The sequence below is a fragment of the Thalassophryne amazonica genome, chromosome 21, assembly GCF_902500255.1.
Source record: "Thalassophryne amazonica chromosome 21, fThaAma1.1, whole genome shotgun sequence".
NCBI lineage: Eukaryota > Metazoa > Chordata > Actinopteri > Batrachoidiformes > Batrachoididae > Thalassophryne > Thalassophryne amazonica.
Genome location: NC_047123.1, coordinates 22777245 through 22797838, shown reverse-complemented (window position 1 = coordinate 22797838; position 20594 = coordinate 22777245). Strand labels below are relative to the sequence as shown.

The following is a 20594-nucleotide window of genomic DNA, read 5'->3' as shown; positions in this document are numbered from 1 at the left end:
TAAAAATCCACTGCATTACCCCCCACCGCCTTCCCAGATTTCAAACGTCTAAGTAAGCTAATCCACGGTCTGTGAAGACCATGAGAAACTTCGGTGAACAATGTCTGAGCCCGTCTTAAGTTTGTTTGTGCGGATGATTTTGTGTTCATGATGACTGAGGTGTGGCCGAATGTGTTGTGTGTATTTTCTGGAATGATGGCGATGGATGGCGGGAATACATCTTTGAATTTCATGTGTCAAAAAAAAAAAAAGGCGAGGCATTCTGAAGGAAAGACTTCTTGCTTCTGCTGTAGCTCTGATATTGTGATGTTTGTAGTTTCTTTTGTGATGTCTTGTTTTTCTAGCAAAAGGGTGAGGTCAACTAAAAAAACAAAACAAAAAAGGAACCAGGTTTTCCAGGCGGGGAGGGCGAGGGGATTTGCTTCCAGTTGCTCCGACCACTCCCACCTGTCTTCCGTTCACCCTCAAACTTTCTAAGATTTTGGATTGTGAATTTTACCAGTAAATAAATACCTCTTGTGTCTTTCCTCTATAAAATATTTAAGAAGTGCTCTTTGGATAGTAGAGACTCTTTCCGCGTTCCCGTTGCTAGGGGACCGTACTGGCCCACCAGTTTGGAGCACGCTGGTGTAGTTGTGCTTATTTCTCCGCTGGTGAAGTCTAGCAGAGGTGTGACTCCTCTGTCTTGTTTACTAAACCAGTAAAGTACTGCGTGCTTCTGAGAGTGTATTGAGAGAACTGGGACAGGTGAATGACTGATTGACCTATCGATTGAAGAAGAGGGTGTTTTAGAATAGAATGGTACATTTGGAAGTGATTTGAGAGGAAGTGGAGTTTTTTTCCCTCCCCCGCAACATCTGACTGATGTCAGTTACTGACACTTTGTTTTTTTTTTATATATAAAAATGTTAAAAAGTTAATTAAAAAAATAAAATATGAAACTTGTGTATTGTTGATAGCTGTGTCCTTAACGAATTTATTGCTACTTCATAGAAATTGTACTAGATGTGAAAAGTTCTGCGCAGTTCAGTAATCAGTCACAGCACAATCGGTTTCGACATCAGCACTCGGGACAGACGACGGTTGCACAAGGATCGGAAATTTAATAAACCACAGCGATGAGTCAGTACATTTGCGTGCTTTGGTGCGAATGACTCATGAAAAGCGTTACAGTGTTACAAAATATTAGATGCTGACATCAGCACGTACACTGAACTCGGGAATGGTTCAGTTTGTCGTCAGTACAGTCCAGGGAATTTCATCTGCCGTATAAGCTTGATAACTATCTTTCTCACCAGGAACCGGTTTGTGGTTTCCTGTTCCTGTGGTGTGGTTAAGGTCAACATTTTGCACCTGACCAAAAATTTGGACTGAGATGAAGGGGAACCTTTGTAGGGGAGTTTTTCTCTTTGTCCTGTTTATTTTTGTGTCTCATCTTTTTCTTCTTTTTTTTAAAGGGGGGATAAACTGCCTTTACCTATTAAAAGGACAAAAATGATTCAGCAAACCTCAATCGGCTTTCATATCAATCTGAGAATTTCTACGCAGAGAACAATGTTCATCATTACCTCTGGCTCAAGACTTTTTTTTTTTCTCTCAAACATCCGCTTGTCTTGTGCTGTTTTAAGTCATTAATTGTGTGAAAACTGACAGCGGGAGTTTTCCATTAAGTGCCGTTTCTGATTTGTTTCATTGTAATGATGTGATTTATTAAATGCTGTACTTTAGGCTACTTGATGTAACTTGTAAGCACTGCCTGGGCCCATATCTGTGTCATAATAAAGGCTTTGACCAGCAAAACAAAAAGAAAAATTTTTGGTTTCTTCTGCTGCATTTTGTGTAAAAAGACGATTACAGACAGATGCTACCTTTCTGTAGAAGCCAACTGTCGGGTTATTTGTGTTCTGCAGTTAAGTGAACGAACACGTGCTAAATTATTCCTGTTATCCAGTATGAAGCTAGGTGTCGCTGCACTAAAACAATAATGTTGCTGTCCATCTTTCATCACTTAAAAGTAAATCAACAGAAAACCGGCAAAAAAGTAGAAAATATTTAACTTCCGACACGTAGCATCACGGTGTGCAGGTGCTGCTCTCACAGTTATCGGTGCCTGAACTTTCCACCCTCCTCATTGAAAACAATTGAACATCAGGTTTACCATCTTCCAGACACAGGTGACGTGACCGCAGTATTACAACGATGAAAACTTTCTATGATTTACCAGATGTTCAGTAATGGACTGGTCCCGTTCATATGCTATCAGTTAACTACACCAATATGGCACATTTGACTACTGACAGGCTGTTAAATAAACCTCCAAGCCTGGTTAGCGCATGCAGTTAACCACAATATTTTCTTTACATGGCTAGTCGGCACACGGCACACTCGGGTAAGCTTGCAAGAATCGTTCTGTAAAACCAACACCTAGAATTTGAGGCTTCTGCAAGCTTTATTGGTATCAACATTAAAGTGCATACAAATGTGTGCATCATTCATAGATTAGGCGTACATTGCAAATACATTAAACATGAATTAAGAGAAAATGGGAAAAACCTGCTTTTAAAAATTCAGTGGTCCCAACATTTTGAACAATGTACTAAAATCATAGTGAACTCGTAACCTCTGTTAAGACCCAAGAGTTTTTTAATTATTTATTTGTAAATGCAACATTTAAGAAGTATCTCCGACTTTTTTAGGCCATATGATGTTGTGACGTGAGCACCTTTACCAGGTTCTGAGCGACTGGAAGAAATTCTGACTCCCAGCATGCCCTCCCGTCTTCATTTTCTGTCCACTTCAGAGCATCCTCTACACCTATTTAAAAAAAACCAAAAAAAAAAAAACATTTTTTCTTTGTCTGCTGTAGTTTTGCATGAGTGTTGAATAAGTGTGTGGTCTTTCTTTTATTAGTTACAGCTCACCAACCTAAGTATGTGTTGAGGATGTCCAGCAGCATCTCCATCTCCTGTGTGTCCAGTGGGGTGTCTGAGCTGCTCCCGACCATGTTCCATAAAGCCTGACAAACCTGACCAGCTAGCTGCCAGTTCCCAGCTCCCAAGTCTCTCAGACAGTCAGTCAGTCTATCCACAAACACACACACAAACAGAAAATCAGGTGACTCAAATGAACAGCAGGATTGTCAGCTGCACTTCAGTCAAGCTACATCTTTTTAAAAATTGCACTAAATGTGCCTAAAATTTCTGCACGTCATGCATTTAAAGAATCTGTGATCAAAATAGCCAGTGATTGTTTATGTTAATGATTTAATTTTATTTATTGTCCAGGCTAATAGAAGAGCTATAGACAAGTGACTTGTCAAATGAAGAAATGCACACACATTTAGGGGTTCTTACTTGGCAACAGCCCCCTCCAGTGAGAGTGCGATCCTGTTGGGTGGGTCCTGAGCTACATTGGTGAGCACCCCACAGGCTGCAAAACACACCTCAGTGCTTTTGGAGTCCAGCAGCGTCACGACAAACTGGTGAACTGGCAGAAAGAAGGTGAAGTCAGGAGCAGTGCAAAGCGGGTCAAAGATAACAGCGCTGCTTTCAGCAGAGTCAGCGGAGCATTTGTGATGACTGTAGCATCCTTAAAGATGGCCTCAGTGCAGCCAAAACACCAAACTGTGATATTTTCACAACAGCAGGTTTCTTGTTGAAATCCAAAGTATTCCATGAGAAACAGGGTTTTGGCGATATGAAGCTACTGCTTTCAAATAAACAATCCCATATTTTGAAATGCTAAATGAAACAATTGCTTCAGAAAATGATTCAGCATTTCACTACACTCGAAACACCAATAACTACTGAAACACCAATAACTACTGACAAAACTAATTTACTGTTTTGAAACACTGAGGAAAACTGCTTCAGAAGATGTCAAAACTCTGACATTCCAAACAGTCCGATGCCAACATCTAATATCCGCTACCACCACCAAAAAATAATAAAATAAAACAAGAGCAACTGGACTTTACCTGGATCCAGATTCCACAACAATACAACAATTCCATACTGATCCAGAGCAATCTGTTGCAATCTGATATTTAATTCACAAGCTTAAATAAAATAGTCTTCCTGATCTTGGTTTTACATCGTGATGTCATATCCATGAAGTAGTTTTGACATAATTCTTAAAAGTTTACAAAGTGAAATCCAGATCCAGATCACCTCCAAAGTCTTTCAAGGCCTAACACAAATGTGTGGTGAAAATTTGGTTAAAATCAGTTTAGTTTTGATGTAATCCTTCAAAGCCTATACAGAGTAAAATCTTGATTCAGAATCCAGATCCCAAATTTAAGAGTCTTCCATGTCCTAATAGCTATCTGGTGAAAATTTCATCAAAATCCGTGTAGTAGTTTGATGTAATCCCGCTAACAGACAAATAAATAAATGCAGTGATTTTAAAATCCTTGCTACTGCTAATTCCTCAATGTTTCAATGTAAATGTTTAAAACTTCTTCAGAAAATGATTTGCTACATCACAACACGCGAAACACTAATAAGTGTTTACAAAACTGACTGTGTTTGGGCACCAAAAAAAAAAACCTTCAGAAAAAGTATCACTGCTGTGAAATTAAAAACACTAACATTCAACGCTAACATCTATGGACAGTGCCGCCCCCCAAAAAAATCCTGTCCACACCCTTGAATAAAGTACAGCTCCAGGCTGCAGTAATAAGAGTTTCTGTGTACTGCTGTAAACCTTTGTTTTGCATGATGTAATCCCGCACATCCTTGGACTGTGTCAAGTTTCCATAAACACGAGTAGCCACGAGAATGGCGTCCACACTCGAGCTCAGCACCAACTTCAGCATCACTAAAGAAGGAAGAGGGGTGAGAAATAACTACAAGCAGGGAAACGGAAAAGTTTGTCAAAAATACAAAAGTTTTTGCGGCTGTGCCTACTACACTGCATTGTTCATGAAGAAGGTACATTAACGCGTCTCTCGTGGTCTTACACTTGGCGATGGTGAGCCGATTGCGTTGGATTGCAGATCTTTCTTCCTGGTAGAAGGCCATGTTGTTGATGGTTGAGGCCACATTCACCAGCAGCTCCTCGCTCTCCTGCACGGACCTCAGCTCTAACACACACAAAACCAAAACAAACCGGTCATTGAGATAAACTTAAATTAATGCAATGTTCTTTCCCGCTTTGAAACCTATAAGGTCAACTGTCCTTTGTTACGGTGATGTCACACTCTATTTTCAAACTGAGGAGAGAGATTCCGATTGCAACGCAGTACGTGCACCGTGAACTGTTTTTTTGTGATTGCTTTACGCTGCATCCATCCATAGAAAATCACTGATGGTTTATAATCAGATATTTAAAGCTAAAGTGGACACTGCATGCTACTTGCTACTCATTTTTTGAAAAAATGGAGGATCACACACATTGCTTCTCTCAAGAGAAGGTAAAGGAGCATGAATCCCCATCTCCGAAACAGAAAACCTAAAAATTGCAACTGGCAAAGGCAGAATGCAAATGTCACTAAATTCAACATACTGTAGCTTTAAATATGTGTTAACATAGAAGAATAAACATGGCTATGTGATAATGTGTAATTTAATGTGAACACTGTGGCAGTTAAACACTATCGGCCATTTAATCTGACAGTGTTGACATTATCACAGATGTGGCTGTTACTGGTGGGTATTTTTGGTCAGATATTTTCACGTTGCGGCCTGCAAAAAGGTCAACGTGACCCAAGCCAGCCGAGCGTGACATCGTGACACGCTCGGAAAGCGCGTCTGCTCCTGATATAGCAGCAGGTGTCGTGTGCTCAGTCATAAATGGCGGATACTGTGGTTGCACTCTCGACCGGCGCCTGTGTCATGTAGAATTTTGTTTCGGGTTCTGACTGGAAATGTCACTTTGGTGTGGCCCCTCCCCCAAAGCCTCTGCAACATGAAAGCAAGCGGCAGTGACAGTCGTGATCAAAACAGGACATCTATCAGTCGAGCCTGTTTTTCATCCTACATAGATTATTTTTGATTTCCACACACATGACACCAATTCCACAGCTGTAGTCTGTTCCCATCCTGTGATATATTATGAAGTCTGCTGTTTTGTTTTCCCTCCTAACTTGATTGATCTCTGACTCTGAACAGTATGTAGGAGGCAGGCAGCAGAGAAATTGAGAGTTTGACGCCCACCTTTGCATCAGCTCGATCGGTCCTGAAACCGTATAAACCACATTGGAGAATTTCACACAAAACCAAGTCGGCTGTGAGACGTGCGAGAACATCCTGAGCTAGCGCTGAAGCGGTTCGCTCTGTCAGACAAACAACAGGTAAACCCACGAGGGACGTGCTGAGTATCAAAACACGAGAGGAAAAAAAAAGATGAACAAAAAAACAAATGACTGTTCTGATCAAAGTCAGTTCTTCTTCCCAGCACAAGGGAAGTGGCTGGCTGTTTAGTGGAGACAATCTGTAAATACTGTCAGGTACACAAGTATTTGGACAACAACACTTTTGAGAAGAGCAAGTTACTGTTTTTGATGGCACGTATGTCTTGTCTGTGTCTGGATATGATAACTCAAAAACAGTCAGATTCTCACCAAACATGGGGGGAATATTGTTTGGGTAAAAAGCTGGAGGTGGTTAGGTTTTGGTGTAGATTGATCAAAGGTCAAGGAAAACCTGGTAGGTGCACCCCCCCCTCCCTGTTTTTTTTTTTTAAATCTCGACAACAGTGGTGGGCACAGCTAACCAAAAAGTAAGCTTCGATAACTGCTAATCAGCTAACTGAAAAGTTATCTTTTATAATGCTAAACCGATAAACTGCCCAAAAAATTTATCGGAAGCTACAGCTAACCGCTAACTGATAACTTTCAGTATTGCCTCTGGTACACTCTGAGCTACTAATAAGGCGATTTTGAGTTTAAACACCACCAACTCTTCTGATAGAATCAAAGGCGATCACACACCCAAACACAGCCAATAAGTCAGTGCTTCTGTCTTTGTGCATCCTGCCCACTGCTGTAGGGAACCGGGCACCAGTAGATGGCAGTGTTCTATGCATTTTGACCCTGGTTATATCACACGTTGTCGACCTGAATCACAATCGGTTTTGCAAATGCATTTTTTTTTTTTTTTTTACCAATAAAAAAAAAAATATATATTTCACAAAAGCACATTTAAGTGTAAACACCAACACATGCATTACATTCACTTGTTTTGGTTTTTACATAGAATGAATTAGTCACCCAATCAGTATGAGCGGAGGCTAAGTTTACCCATAATCCCTTTGGGCATCTGTGTGTTAAAGTTAGCTTCGCTAAGTAGTAGTTAGCAGATTAGTGAAACTATGCCCACCACTGCTCCATAACCAAGAAGCTCAGATGGATGATCTAAAGTGTATATATATATATATATATATATATATATATATATATATATATTGATTAAAACTATTTTTTTTAACTTGACGCACATATCCAGACATATGCACAGTATATATTTACTTGTACATTTAGTGTAAGTATGAAGTGTCTGCCATGCATTGCTGCTGAGTTACTGTTTTTACAGGAATGTGTCCACATTCACACAGACATAATATTCTGAATGATATGTCCACAGTACACAGTGGCGGTACATTACACTCACCGAGTGTTTCCATCAGCAGGTGAACGCAGGCTGCATTAGTGGCCAGTGCTGGGCCAACGGCAGGATGGATGCACATGTTTGCCAGCACCCTGACCAGCTTCACCAACACGTCCTCATCCTCCCGCAGAGTAACCTGACAGGTCGGAGACTTGCTTGCCGACTGTGGACCTCTCTGTGTAAGTGTGTGTGGTATGCGTCTTTGCTGGTAGTGGTTGTACAGCTGTAGCAGGGTGTCTACACAGTTTTCGCACTGGAAGAGCAGCTCCCGAACATCATGGCTTTTGGAGGTGAGGTTCCCCAGGGTAAAAAGAAGACGCACAATGAGGTCCTGTGAGAGATTGATTCAAAGAAAAGGCAGTCCAATCTGTCATCTGTCATCAGAATTAGTTTTTTTGTTTTCCACATAGGTTTGTATTCGTCAGCTTCACATACAGCATGTACATGTGCAGCCATATTTGCATAAAAAGTGCACCCTATCAATGAGGGATGTACATCAACCCCCCCACCAAATGATCTGGTGTGTATCTAAATACATGAACTCAGGAACAATAGTTTTTATGATGGACTGATGCACTATGGTGCAATCCAAAACAATTCTTTGTTAAATATAGACATTCATTCTCCCTGATAAATTAGAATAACTTCAAATATATATTTCATGAAAAATCAGGGACCTCATTCAGGTTTTTACTACTATGCTGCAGCACATTGGTGCTGCTCTTTTGTTCACCACTGGGGGCATCACCACACGTTATCACAAAGTGCAGCACAGAAGTAGTCTAGAACAAGACACGATGACAACTTTAACAAATTGTGAACTGAATGTGAAGCTCGGGTAAATTTATCTGTTAATCCTACCTACCACTACCTCACACACCGGTCTTTGAACTTTTACAAGAATTTGATGACACGGAAGCAGCAGTGAAACAACATTAATCCATTCATAACATTAAAATCTAGCAGTCGACAGTCATAGTACATCATATCAATGAATAACTACAAGTTACTGAGCACTTACAAAATAAAAGGTGCAAGACCAGAAAAAGGTGAAGTCAACCTGTACATCAAATGTGGATCCTTGTAGTGAAATATGAAGAGTAGATGATCAAAGAATATACTCCTCGTTCATATAAACCTGCAGCAATGTTGCTGTGATAGGACGGGATGTCCCAAGACGAGGTGTTCCTTAGATGTCTTACTGTCCTGGATGTATTTTTAGGTGTTCATTCCCTGTCTGATGAGGAACATATGGCAGCATGATTAAGAGCCTATTTTTCCTTCTTCCTCTCTTTTTGGCAAATATACAAACACGCACAGCTCCTGGATCTTGCGTGCAGATGGTGATGATCTTAGCATGTGTGGTTACAGTACATAAACAAGTTCTGAAAGTAAAACATACTTGGAGAAGTTCTCATGAATGCTGGACTTGTCTTTGCATCTCTCTATCAGAGGACTTGGAACTCACCTGTTTTTGGTGATGTTTGCTCAGCAATTCTATAAATAGCTGGCAGCAGCCAGGGGCCTGGACCAGTGCGAGGTGACACTCCACATAACATGAGAGTTTACTGCGGAAGACAGGAGACAAGAAATACCAATTTCGCTCACTTCCTGCCTCCGCCGCTCCGCTAAATAAACACGGAGATATTAAACCAACACTGGTGGGTACAGTCAACCTAAAATTAGATCAGATAAATGGAAAGGTAACTGTGATAATGTTAAACTGATAAACCGCTAAAACATTTAGCTGGAGCTACTGCTAACCGCAAACCGCTAACTTTCATTATACTTGGTAAATTGACTTGGGTTTTGGGGGGGGGTTCGAACATCCTGACAAATCAACATAATGGCTGAAATTCTAATATGTTGAAGCACGAACATGGAGAGAGACCAGGTGGTGAACAAGATGGCCATAAATGACTAAAGGAACAAGTCAAGGTAAACAGCATCTTCCACTCAACATGAAGTTTATTCACAGTATAGAAAGGAATCAATTAAATATTAAGAAAAAAATGCACATGGAAAATTTTCATGATCTAATTAATGAATTTACATTGGCTTGGCCTCCTGCTCTTTCATCTCCTCAAGGTAAAGATGTTTATTGCACAATGTGTCGATTTTGATTACTGGATTAATGTCCATGCTCCAACAGGAACAAACATGTATGAGTTTTACCTGAGGACAAAATATAGCCATCAGGTATTGTGAAGGCCTTGTGTCTATCCGTCCATCTGTCTGTGCTCAGCATGAGCACAGACAGATGGACGATTCTACAGCTAGCCAGGCCCCTGTAGTCGGTGCGGACCAAGGTAGCTTAGCCGCCGTTAGTTACCCCCTGGCACATCCCGAGCAGCCGGGAAAGCAGGCCGACTGGGTGACTGTGAGGAGGAAGCGTAGTTCTAAACAGAAGCCCCGTGTACACCGCCAACCTGTTCACATTTCTAACCGTTTTTCCCCACTCGACGACACACCCGCCGAGGATCAAACTCTGGTTATTGGCGACTCTGTTTTGAGAAAAGTGAAGTTAGCGACACCAGCAACCATAGTCAATTGTCTTCTGGGGGCCAGAGCAGGCGACATTGAAGGAAATTTGAAACTGCTGGCTAAGGCTAAGCGTAAATTTGGTAAGATTGTAATTCACGTCGGCAGTAATGACACCCGGTTACGCCAATCGGAGGTCACTAAAATTAACATTGAATCGGTGTGTAACTTTGCAAAAACAATGTCGGACTCTGTAGTTTTCTCTGGGCCCCTCCCCAATCGGACCGGGAGTGACATGTTTAGCCGCATGTTCTCCTTGAATTGCTGTCTGTCTGAGTGGTGTCCAAAAAATGAGGTGGGCTTCATAGATAATTGGCAAAGCTTCTGGGGAAAACCTGGTCTTGTTAGGAGAGACGGCATCCATCCCACTTTGGATGGAGCAGCTCTCATTTCTAGAAATCTGGCCAATTTTCTTAAATCCTCCAAACCGTGACTATCCAGGGTTGGGACCAGGAAGCAGAGTTGTAGTCTTACACACCTCTCTGCAGCTTCTCTCCCCCTGCCATCCCCTCATTACCCCATCCCCGTAGAGACGGTGCCTGCTCCCAGACTACCAATAACCAGCAAAAATCTATTTAAGCATAAAAATTCAAAAAGAAAAAATAATATAGCACCTTCAACTGCACCACAGACTAAAACAGTTAAATGTGGTCTATTAAACATTAGGTCTCTCTCTTCTAAGTCCCTGTTGGTAAATGATATAATAATTGATCAACATATTGATTTATTCTGCCTTACAGAAACCTGGTTACAGCAGGATGAATATGTTAGTTTAAATGAGTCAACACCCCCGAGTCACACTAACTGTCAGAACGCTTGTAGCACGGGCCGAGGCGGAGGATTAGCAGCAATCTTCCATTCCAGCTTATTAATTAATCAAAAACCCAGACAGAGCTTTAATTCATTTGAAAGCTTGACTCTTAGTCTTGTCCATCCAAATTGGAAGTCCCAAAAACCAGTTTTATTTGTTATTATCTATCATCCACCTGGTCGTTACTGTGAGTTTCTCTGTGAATTTTCAAACCTTTTGTCTGACTTAGTGCTTAGCTCAGATAAGATAATTATAGTGGGAGCGATTTTAACATCCACACAGATGCTGAGAATGACAGCCTCAACACTGCATTTAATCTATTATTAGACTCTATTGGCTTTGCTCAAAAAGTAAATGAGTCCACCCACCACTTTAATCATATCTTAGATCTTGTTCTGACTTATGGTATGGAAATAGAAGACTTAACAGTATTCCCTGAAAACTCCCTTCTGTCTGATCATTTCTTAATAACATTTACATTTACTCTGATGGACTACCCAGCAGTGGGGAATAAGTTTCATTACACTAGAAGTCTTTCAGAAAGCGCTGAACTAGGTTTAAGGATATGATTCCTTCTTTATGTTCTCTAATGCCATATACCAACACAGTGCAGAGTAGCTACCTAAACTCTGTAAGTGAGATAGAGTATCTCGTCAATAGTTTTACATCCTCATTGAAGACAACTTTGGATGCTGTAGCTCCTCTAAAAAAGAGAGCTTTAAATCAGAAGTGCCTGACTCCGTGGTATAACTCACAAACTCGTAGCTTAAAGCAGATAACCCGTAAGTTGGAGAGGAAATGGCGTCTCACTAATTTAGAAGATCTTCACTTAGCCTGGAAAAAGAGTCTTTCTACTCATCACTAATTGAAGAAAATAAGAACAACCCCAGGTTTCTTTTCAGCACTGTAGCCAGGCTGACAAAGAGTCAGAGCTCTATTGAGCTGAGTATTCCATTAACTTTAACTAGTAATGACTTCATGACTTTCTTTGCTAACAAAATTTTAACTATTAGAGAAAAAATTACTCATAACCATCCCAAAGACGCATCGTTATCTTTGGCTGCTTTCAGTGATGCCGGTATTTGGTTAGACTCTTTCTCTCCGATTGTTCTGTCTGAGTTATTTTCATTAGTTACTTCATCCAAACCATCAACATGTTTATTAGACCCCATTCCTACCAGGCTGCTCAAGGAAGCCCTACCATTATTTAATGCTTCGATCTTAAATATGATCAATCTATCTTTGTTAGTTGGCTATGTACCACAGGCTTTTAAGGTGGCAGTAATTAAACCATTACTTAAAAAGCCATCACTTGACCCAGCTATCTTAGCTAATTATAGGCCAATCTCCAACCTTCCTTTTCTCTCAAACATTCTTGAAAGGGTAGTTGTAAAACAGCTAACTGATCATCTGCAGAGGAATGGTCTATTTGAAGAGTTTCAGTCAGGTTTTAGAATTCATCATAGTACAGAAACAGCATTAGTGAAGGTTACAAATGATCTTCTTATGGCCTCGGACAGTGGACTCATCTCTGTGCTTGTTCTGTTAGACCTCAGTGCTGCTTTTGATACTGTTGACCATAAAATTTTATTACAGAGATTAGAGCATGCCATAGGTATTAAAGGCACTGCACTGCGGTGGTTTGAATCATATTTGTCTAATAGATTACAATTTGTTCATGTAAATGGGGAATCTTCTTCACAGACTAAAGTTAATTATGGAGTTCCACAAGGTTCTGTGCTAGGACCAATTTTATTCACTTTATACATGCTTCCCTTAGGCAGTATTATTAGACGGTATTGCTTAAATTTTCATTGTTACGCAGATGATACCCAGCTTTATCTATCCATGAAGCCAGAGGACACACACCAATTAGCTAAACTGCAGGATTGTCTTACAGACATAAAGACATGGATGACCTCTAATTTCCTGCTTTTAAACTCAGATAAAACTGAAGTTATTGTACTTGGCCCCACAAATCTTAGAAACATGGTGTCTAACCAGATCCTTACTCTGGATGGCATTACCCTGACCTATAGTAATACTGTGAGAAATCTTGGAGTCATTTTGATCAGGATATGTCATTCAAAGCGCATATTAAACAAATATGTAGGACTGCTTTTTTGCATTTACGCAATATCTCTAAAATCAGAAAGGTCTTGTCTCAGAGTGATGCTGAAAAACTAATTCATGCATTTATTTCCTCTAGGCTGGACTATTGTAATTCATTATTATCAGGTTGTCCTAAAAGTTCCCTAAAAAGCCTTCAGTTAATTCAAAATGCTGCAGCTAGAGTACTGACGGGGACTAGAAGGAGAGAGCATATCTCACCCATATTGGCCTCTCTTCATTGGCTTCCTGTTAATTCTAGAATAGAATTTAAAATTCTTCTTCTTACTTATAAGGTTTTGAATAATCAGGTCCCTTCTTATCTTAGGGACCTCATAGTACCATATCACCCCAATAGAGCGCTTCGCTCTCAGACTGCAGGCTTACTTGTAGTTCCTAGGGTTTGTAAGAGTAGAATGGGAGGCAGAGCCTTCAGCTTTCAGGCTCCTCTCCTGTGGAACCACCTCCCAATTCAGATCAGGGAGACAGACACCCTCTCTACTTTTAAGATTAGGCTTAAAACTTTCCTTTTTGCTAAAGTTTATAGTTAGGGCTGGATCAGGTGACCCTGAACCATCCCTTAGTTATGCTGCTATAGACTTAGACTGCTGGGGGGTTCCCATGATGCACTGTTTCTTTCTCTTTTTGCTCTGTATGCACCACTCTGCATTTAATCATTAGTGATCGATCTCTGCTCCCCTCCACAGCATGTCTTTTTCCTGGTTCTCTCCCTCAGCCCCAACCAGTCCCAGCAGAAGACTGCCCCTCCCTGAGCCTGGTTCTGTTGGAGGTTTCTTCCTGTTAAAAGGGAGTTTTTCCTTCCCACTGTAGCCAAGTGCTTGCTCACAGGGGGTCGTTTTGACCGTTGGGGTTTTACATAATTATTGTATGGCCTTGCCTTACAATATAAAACGACTTGGGGCAACTGTTTGTTGTGATTTGGCGCTATATAAAAAAATTGATTGATTGATTGATGAGTCCAGTCCTATTACTGTCAGGGTCTTCAAACATTCTTGAGACACAGACTTTGGACAAGTTAAAAGATGTCTAACCTTGACCTATTTTAAGAGGTCAAAAGGCCACTTTATGTTTCCTGTTTTTATGCTCATACGGCCGAGGGCATTAGCATTGCGTTACTTGTATATTTAGGGTTCACAAATATTTCTTTACGTTAAACTTTATTCAAAAACAATTTGCTGACTTAAAAGTTAATGGAACTGGAACTGCAAGTGGTTTTCAAAGTTAGCTGAAAATATAATATGTTAAAAAAGAAGTTAGGTTTGCTGATTAGCTGTTAGCTAATTAGATGAACAGCATCCACTAAGTAATGGGGGTTAGTAAACAGGCATGGGCTCGAATCTTTGAATTTGCTGAACTAGAGAAAAAAATTATTTAAGCTAAATGAAACTGGCTTTAGAGTTTCTGTATCGGACAAATCTTTATGACGTTATGCTTTAAATGCTTGATGCAACTCTTCACAATTTAACTTTGAAGAGAAACCAGATGCTTGAGCCAGCAGAGGAAAGGTTAAACACAAAGAACATCGTGCATGTTGCGCCACATACTGAGATCAGCTGGCTATAAATGGTCAGCTGCTCCAGGAGGGTCTCTTAGACAGATGGACTCACTGCCTCATGTACTTCTTCAGAACATCTACAACTGGCACCAGTTTTAACCACATTTAGTCTGAAGTTGAATGTTTATCGGGGGTGAGCTGTGTGGTTCCGAAAAAGCGTAGCTCGTGTTTGTCTCCATGTCGCTGGACTGTAAATACATTTGAGGGTTGACGGCTCAACAAAGTGACAGTCTGGCTCCAGCATCACTCCAAACGACTGTTTGTTGATCAGATTCAGACGCGTGCATACAGTATGTTAGACATTTAGCACATTCTTATCATATAATGAGTAAAAACAATGTGCTTTATAAAAGATCTTGTGGAAAATCAGTTTTGTGTACCTTTGCAGTGACAGGGGTCACCGAGCCTGCTCCTAGAGATCACCTGCCCTGCATACCTCCTGCAACCGAAGCTGATTAGTCCAGCCTTGTGTTTCCTTGCTCTTGATTTGCTGAGCACACCTGACTTAGTTATTTAACAGTGGGTGGAGCAGGGAGAGATGAAAAACATGCAGGACAGGTGATCTCCAGTGTTGTGGTATCCAGGGATAAGCAACATCCTGATGGGCCTATGTAGGACTTCCAGTAATACAATGACCCCATAGATTTACAGGAACCATATTGATCAAAGAATTTTTCATTGATTATAATTCAGTGTTTGTTACCTATTTCAAAATAGACTTTGGACAAAGTCATCATGTTTATCTCAAATCAACTATTGCTATTTGTTGTACACTTGAGAAGTGAGAGTTCTGCCAAGGGAACAGTTCTGCACACAGAAAATCTGAAAGTATACTGATTGCTCTGACATTGGAATAACACATGTTGCCTTCAATGGCAGGTGTGAAGATTCCTCACTATGCATTCATTAAATTAATGAAAGGATTAGAAAGGACACAAAGCAGAAAGAAGAGATCAAGGTCATTTTCCAAATGATTAAGTTATAGAATGTTATGAGAGTTACCTGTATATTCTGGAAATGTTCATGCAGATGTCTTGGTCACTGCCATGTTGACGCAGCACCACGCAGAGCTCTGGTAATATACAGGAGACAAAGAGCGGCCTGGACCTGGGGTGTTCGGCAAGGTTCCTCAGAGTTGCTGTGAGCTACAGGGGTCAGAGGTCACATAGGTGGAGACAGAGAGGGCTCACTTTCAACACTCAGTTGCACTAAAACACATGTAAAGTTATGGTTTGATTGTGTCCCATCAAAGTGTTTGGGCTGTCTTGCAGTGTATCTGGAAACTATTCACAGCGCTTCACTTTTTCCACATTTTCTTACGTTACAGCCTTACTCCAAAATGGATGAAATTATTTTTTTCCTCAATTCTACACACAACACCCCATAATGACAATGTGAAAAGTTTAGTTTTTTGTTTGTTGGGGGGTTTTTTTTTTTAAGATTTTTGCAATTTTTTTTTTAAAACAAACAAAAAAATCGTAAGGAATCAGATGTACATACGAGGTCTATTAGAAAAGTATCCGACCTTATTATTTTTTTAAAAAACCATATGGATTTGAATCACGTGTGATTACGTCAGCCAAGCTTGAACCCTCCTGGGCATGCAAGAGTTTTTTCACGCCTGTCGGTGACGTCATTCGCCTGTGAGCACGCCTTGTGGGAGGAGTGGTCCAGCTCCCTCGTCGGAATTCCTTTGTCTGAGAAGTTGCTGAGAGACTGGCGCTGTGCTTCATCAACATTTTTTCCAAAACTGTGAGGCACATCCGAGTGGACACCATTCGACAAATTAAGCTGGTTTTCGGTGAAAATTTTAACGGCTGATGAGAGATTTTGGATTGTTTCTATCGCTGTAAGGACTTCCCACGGAGCGGGATGTCGCGCAGTGCTCCGAGGCGACGTCGTCATCCTGTTTCAAGCTGAAAACCTCCAAATTTAAGCCTCTGTTGACCCAGGACGTTGTGAGAGAACAGAGAACTTTCAGAAGAGGTCGGAATCAGCAGTTTATCCGGACATTCCACTGTTAAAGGAGATTTTTTTAATGAAAGACGTGCGGACGGATTGGCGCGTTAGCTCGCAGCCGGCGCAGCGCACCCGCCACAGGAAAAACACCTCCGTTGGATCCAGGCGGCTTTTGGTGGCTTTCAGTTGAGTGAGTATCTGAGAAATTGTTTAACAGCAGGGCATGTTCCAACTTGTCCTTAAGGCTTCCAACGGAGGTGTTTTTCCTGTGGTGGGCGCGCTGCGCCGGCTGCAACCCGAAGCGCCAATCCGTCCGCACGTCTTTCATTAAAAAAATCTCCTTTAACAGTGGAATGTCCGGATAAACTGCTGATTCCGACCTCTTCTGAAAGTTCTCTGTTCTCTCACGACCTCCTGGGTCAACAGAGGCTTAAATTTGGAGGTTTTCAGCTTGAAACAGGATGACGGCGTCGCCTCTGAACGCTGCGCGATGTCCCGCTCCGTGGGAAGTCCTTACAGCGATAGAAACAATCCAAAATCTCTCATCAGCTGTTAAAATTTTCACCGAAAAACAGCTTAATTTGTTGAATGGTATCCACTCGGATGTGCCTCACAGTTTTGGAAAAAATTTTGATGAAGCACAGCGCCAGTCTCTCAGCAACTTCTCCGACAATGAAAATCCAACGAGGGGGCTGGACCACTCCTCCCACAAGGCGTGCTCACAGGCGAATGACGTCACCGCCAGGCGTGGAAAAACTCACGCATGCGCACGAAGGTGCAAGCTTGGCTGATGTAAAAACATATGAATCAAATCCATATAGTTTTTTTAAAAAATAAAAAGGTAGGATACTTTTCTAATAGACCTCGTATGTATTCACAGGCTTTGCCATGAACCTCAAAATTGAGCTCAGGTGCATCCTATTTCCACTGATCATCCTTGAGATGTTTCTACGGCTTAATTGGAGTCCACTTGGGGTAAATTCAGTTGATTGGACATGATTTGGAAAGACATACACCTGTCTACATACAAGGTCCCACAGTTGACAGTGCATGTCAAAGCACGAACCAAGCATGAAGTCAAAGGAATTCTCTGTAGACCTCTGAAAAAGGATTGTCTGGAGGCACAAATCTGGGGAAGGGTACAGAAACATTTCTGCTGCTTTGAAAGTCCCAATGGGCAAAGTGGCCTTCATCATCTGTAAATGGAAGAAGTTCAGATCCACCAGGACTCTTCCTAGAGCTGACCGCTCATCTAAACTGAGCGAACAGTGGACAAGGGCACTGTAAAGTTACAGTGTACGATTTAGTGTCATCTTGTGGTGAAGTTGCAGACTGCATTATGCCGTCACCAGTCACGATTTTACTTCCCTTCACATTTTCACTTCTCTGGCGATGGGCATTTATGCTGCCTTGCCTTCTCTTGTGATAAGCAACATGTATGAGCTTCCATAAACTAAAAAAAATTTGGGTTCTCAAACTTGTTAGCCTACACTAGCAAACAGTAGACTGTTTATGGGGCACAACAAGTGATTCCTCTTGTTTCTTTCATCAGTCTCCCAGATGTGATGCAAAATGCCACAGATTGAGTATGTATGTCCCTTTTGGGCTACTGTATCAACATGGCGGTGCAACATGCCAGCATCCATGAGGAGGCCCACTCCCATGTAGACATGAAGCGCTCATTCTAAGCTCATGGAAACACATCAATTCAGTGTTAGTAACAAACAGCTGTGAGTGCTATATTCCATTTTTGCTAATTAGTGCCACCTAAATCCTACACATTGTAGCTTTAATGTGGTTAGGTGTAATTATTGTCAGTGGAGTGATGCAAAGTGTGTTGTGGACTAAAGTGCCATAGCCTAAGCCAGAATATTTACCACAGATTAAATATCAGTACAATCACAATATGAACCTTATAAATATTGCATTTTAATTCTGAGAATGTTTTATTCCTTATCAAGTGAGTGCGTGAACACTTGTCACCACAGGTGTCTGTAACCGACCTGCACAAGAATGTGTCCTGCCACAGGGGTGTGGGTGTCTTTGACTCTGCTGAGCTTCTGGAGGAGCTGCTGAGCCACACCGATGCAGTTGTTGTCCAGGATATGTTGGAGGATTGCAGTGTTTCCAGAGAGAAATTTCAAAGTGCCAACACAGTACAGTAACGCCTCGCCAGAGGCAGACACATCCTCATTACACAGCACGGCCAGCAGAGAGCCTAGATGAAGTGACACGAAGACAAATTCACTGTCAATATACTCTAAATATGGTTTGTTCTGTCATTAGTAAGGATGCATTTGGTACACACACACACACTACAATAATGCACTGTGGGATTTGACAGCTGAAGCAGAGGATGAAATATTTTCTTTGTGGGGACATGATTATTTCATGATGGGGTAACAAAATTTGTCCTAAATGTACAAATATGCAGTGGTTTCAAGAGCTACTGATTGCTGTTGCCATCACAAAATGTGACATTTTTTCTGCCTTTCTGCAGCAACGCACATAGAGGGGTGATTCTTTAACTACTGGCACTATTGGCCTTGTAAATGTAATTTCCACCACACCATTGCCTTACAATATAAAGCGCCTTGGGGCAACTGTTTGTTGTGATTTGGTGCTATATACATGTGCTCTGATGTCACTGTTTATCTCCATAGAAACTACCCAAACAATCTTTCATACAAACTGTTTAAAGGGACATGTGTGTGTGGTGGAAATTACGGCAATAGTGTGGGACAACTACATTTTGTTTAAAGAAATCACAACAGTTGTATGACATTGAATACCCCAATTATGTTTTGATTATTTTACTGATATTTTATTCAGAGATATTTTAAAACATTAGAAAAAATGTTTCTTTACCCTTCATTTTTATCATTGAAGATCAAAAGTCTGGGTGTGGGACAAGCACAAAATGGCAATATTTGCATATAATGATGCTGAAAAAAGGTGAAAAAGTCATCATAGGCTACTAGAACAAATTTCTTAACACACTTTCATTGTAAAGATAACTATAAAAGTGTGAAATTTCCCTTTTTTTTCTGTTTTTCATACAATATGATCAAAGGACATAATAAGTGCCCGTAGTCTAAGAATCACCCAAAGACAAAACTAGCAGACGAGACGTCTGAATTATTTTTCAGGCAAAGTGCAGCTTTAAAATGATGTGATTTAATTGTTAACAAGAATAAGTTAATCAGAGCAGACACGCACATCCAGGATGTATAAAAAAGCCGTGCCGGATCAAAAAAGACAGATCAAAACCAAAAAATCCGCACAACCTGAAGAAGGGCTGAGCCTGAAACGTCACTACTATTTGTACCTAATAAAGCTTTTTGCACGGGAGCGTTCAGGTTGTGTGGATTTTTTGGTTTTGAACAAGAATAAGTTATCCAACACTTGTAGTTTCTGAACGTTCAGTCATTAGATTGTAATTTTTATTTTATTTTATTGCATTCAAACCAGAAAAATGAAGCATCCAGCCCCTCTCCAGGAGTTGGGTACCAGAGCCCAAGCTGTGCGTGGAGGTGAGCCCGAATATCTCTAGTCGGTAGCTCTCAACCTCCCGCACAAGCTCAGGCTCCTTCCCCCCCCAGCGAGGTGACATTCCACGTTCCAACAGCCAGGGGCTATGAGCATGGACCGGGCCGCTGGGCCACCCGCCCTCGACCGCCACCCAATCCTCTTTGCGCCCAACCCCCGTGGCCCCCTCTGCAGGTGGTGAACCCACAGGAGGGCGGGCCCACGTCACTCTTTTGGGCTGAGCCTGGCCGGGCCCCATGGGCTAAGGCCCGACCACCAGGCGCTCGCGTGCGAGTCCCAACCCCAGGCCTAACTCCAGTGTGGGGCCCCTGCTCTGCCATACCGGGCGACGTCTCGGTCCTTGATTTTTTACTATGGGCCGAGCAGCAGTGCAGAGTACACGACCTTCTTGGAGTCCCCGGGAGGGGTACCAGATAGTGCTCCGACTGGGGACTCCATTGTT

General features: G+C 41.5%; 1 protein-coding gene across 1 annotated transcript in view; it reads right to left on the bottom strand.

Annotated features, from left to right (window-relative positions):
• Nucleotides 1-2430: 2430 nt before the first annotated feature.
• armc2 (armadillo repeat containing 2) overlaps nucleotides 2431-20594 on the bottom strand; it is a 42376-nt gene continuing 24212 nt past the window's right edge. The window contains exons 9-17 of the mRNA XM_034161804.1: nucleotides 18607-18821; nucleotides 15647-15789; nucleotides 9076-9175; nucleotides 7611-7938; nucleotides 4961-5083; nucleotides 4705-4818; nucleotides 3354-3486; nucleotides 2926-3080; nucleotides 2431-2814 (exon numbers count right to left, since the gene is read on the bottom strand). Coding sequence (XP_034017695.1) covers nucleotides 2693-2814; nucleotides 2926-3080; nucleotides 3354-3486; nucleotides 4705-4818; nucleotides 4961-5083; nucleotides 7611-7938; nucleotides 9076-9175; nucleotides 15647-15789; nucleotides 18607-18821 — 1433 coding nt within the window. The 3' untranslated portion in view covers nucleotides 2431-2692. The remainder of the gene's footprint in view (nucleotides 2815-2925; nucleotides 3081-3353; nucleotides 3487-4704; nucleotides 4819-4960; nucleotides 5084-7610; nucleotides 7939-9075; nucleotides 9176-15646; nucleotides 15790-18606; nucleotides 18822-20594) is intronic.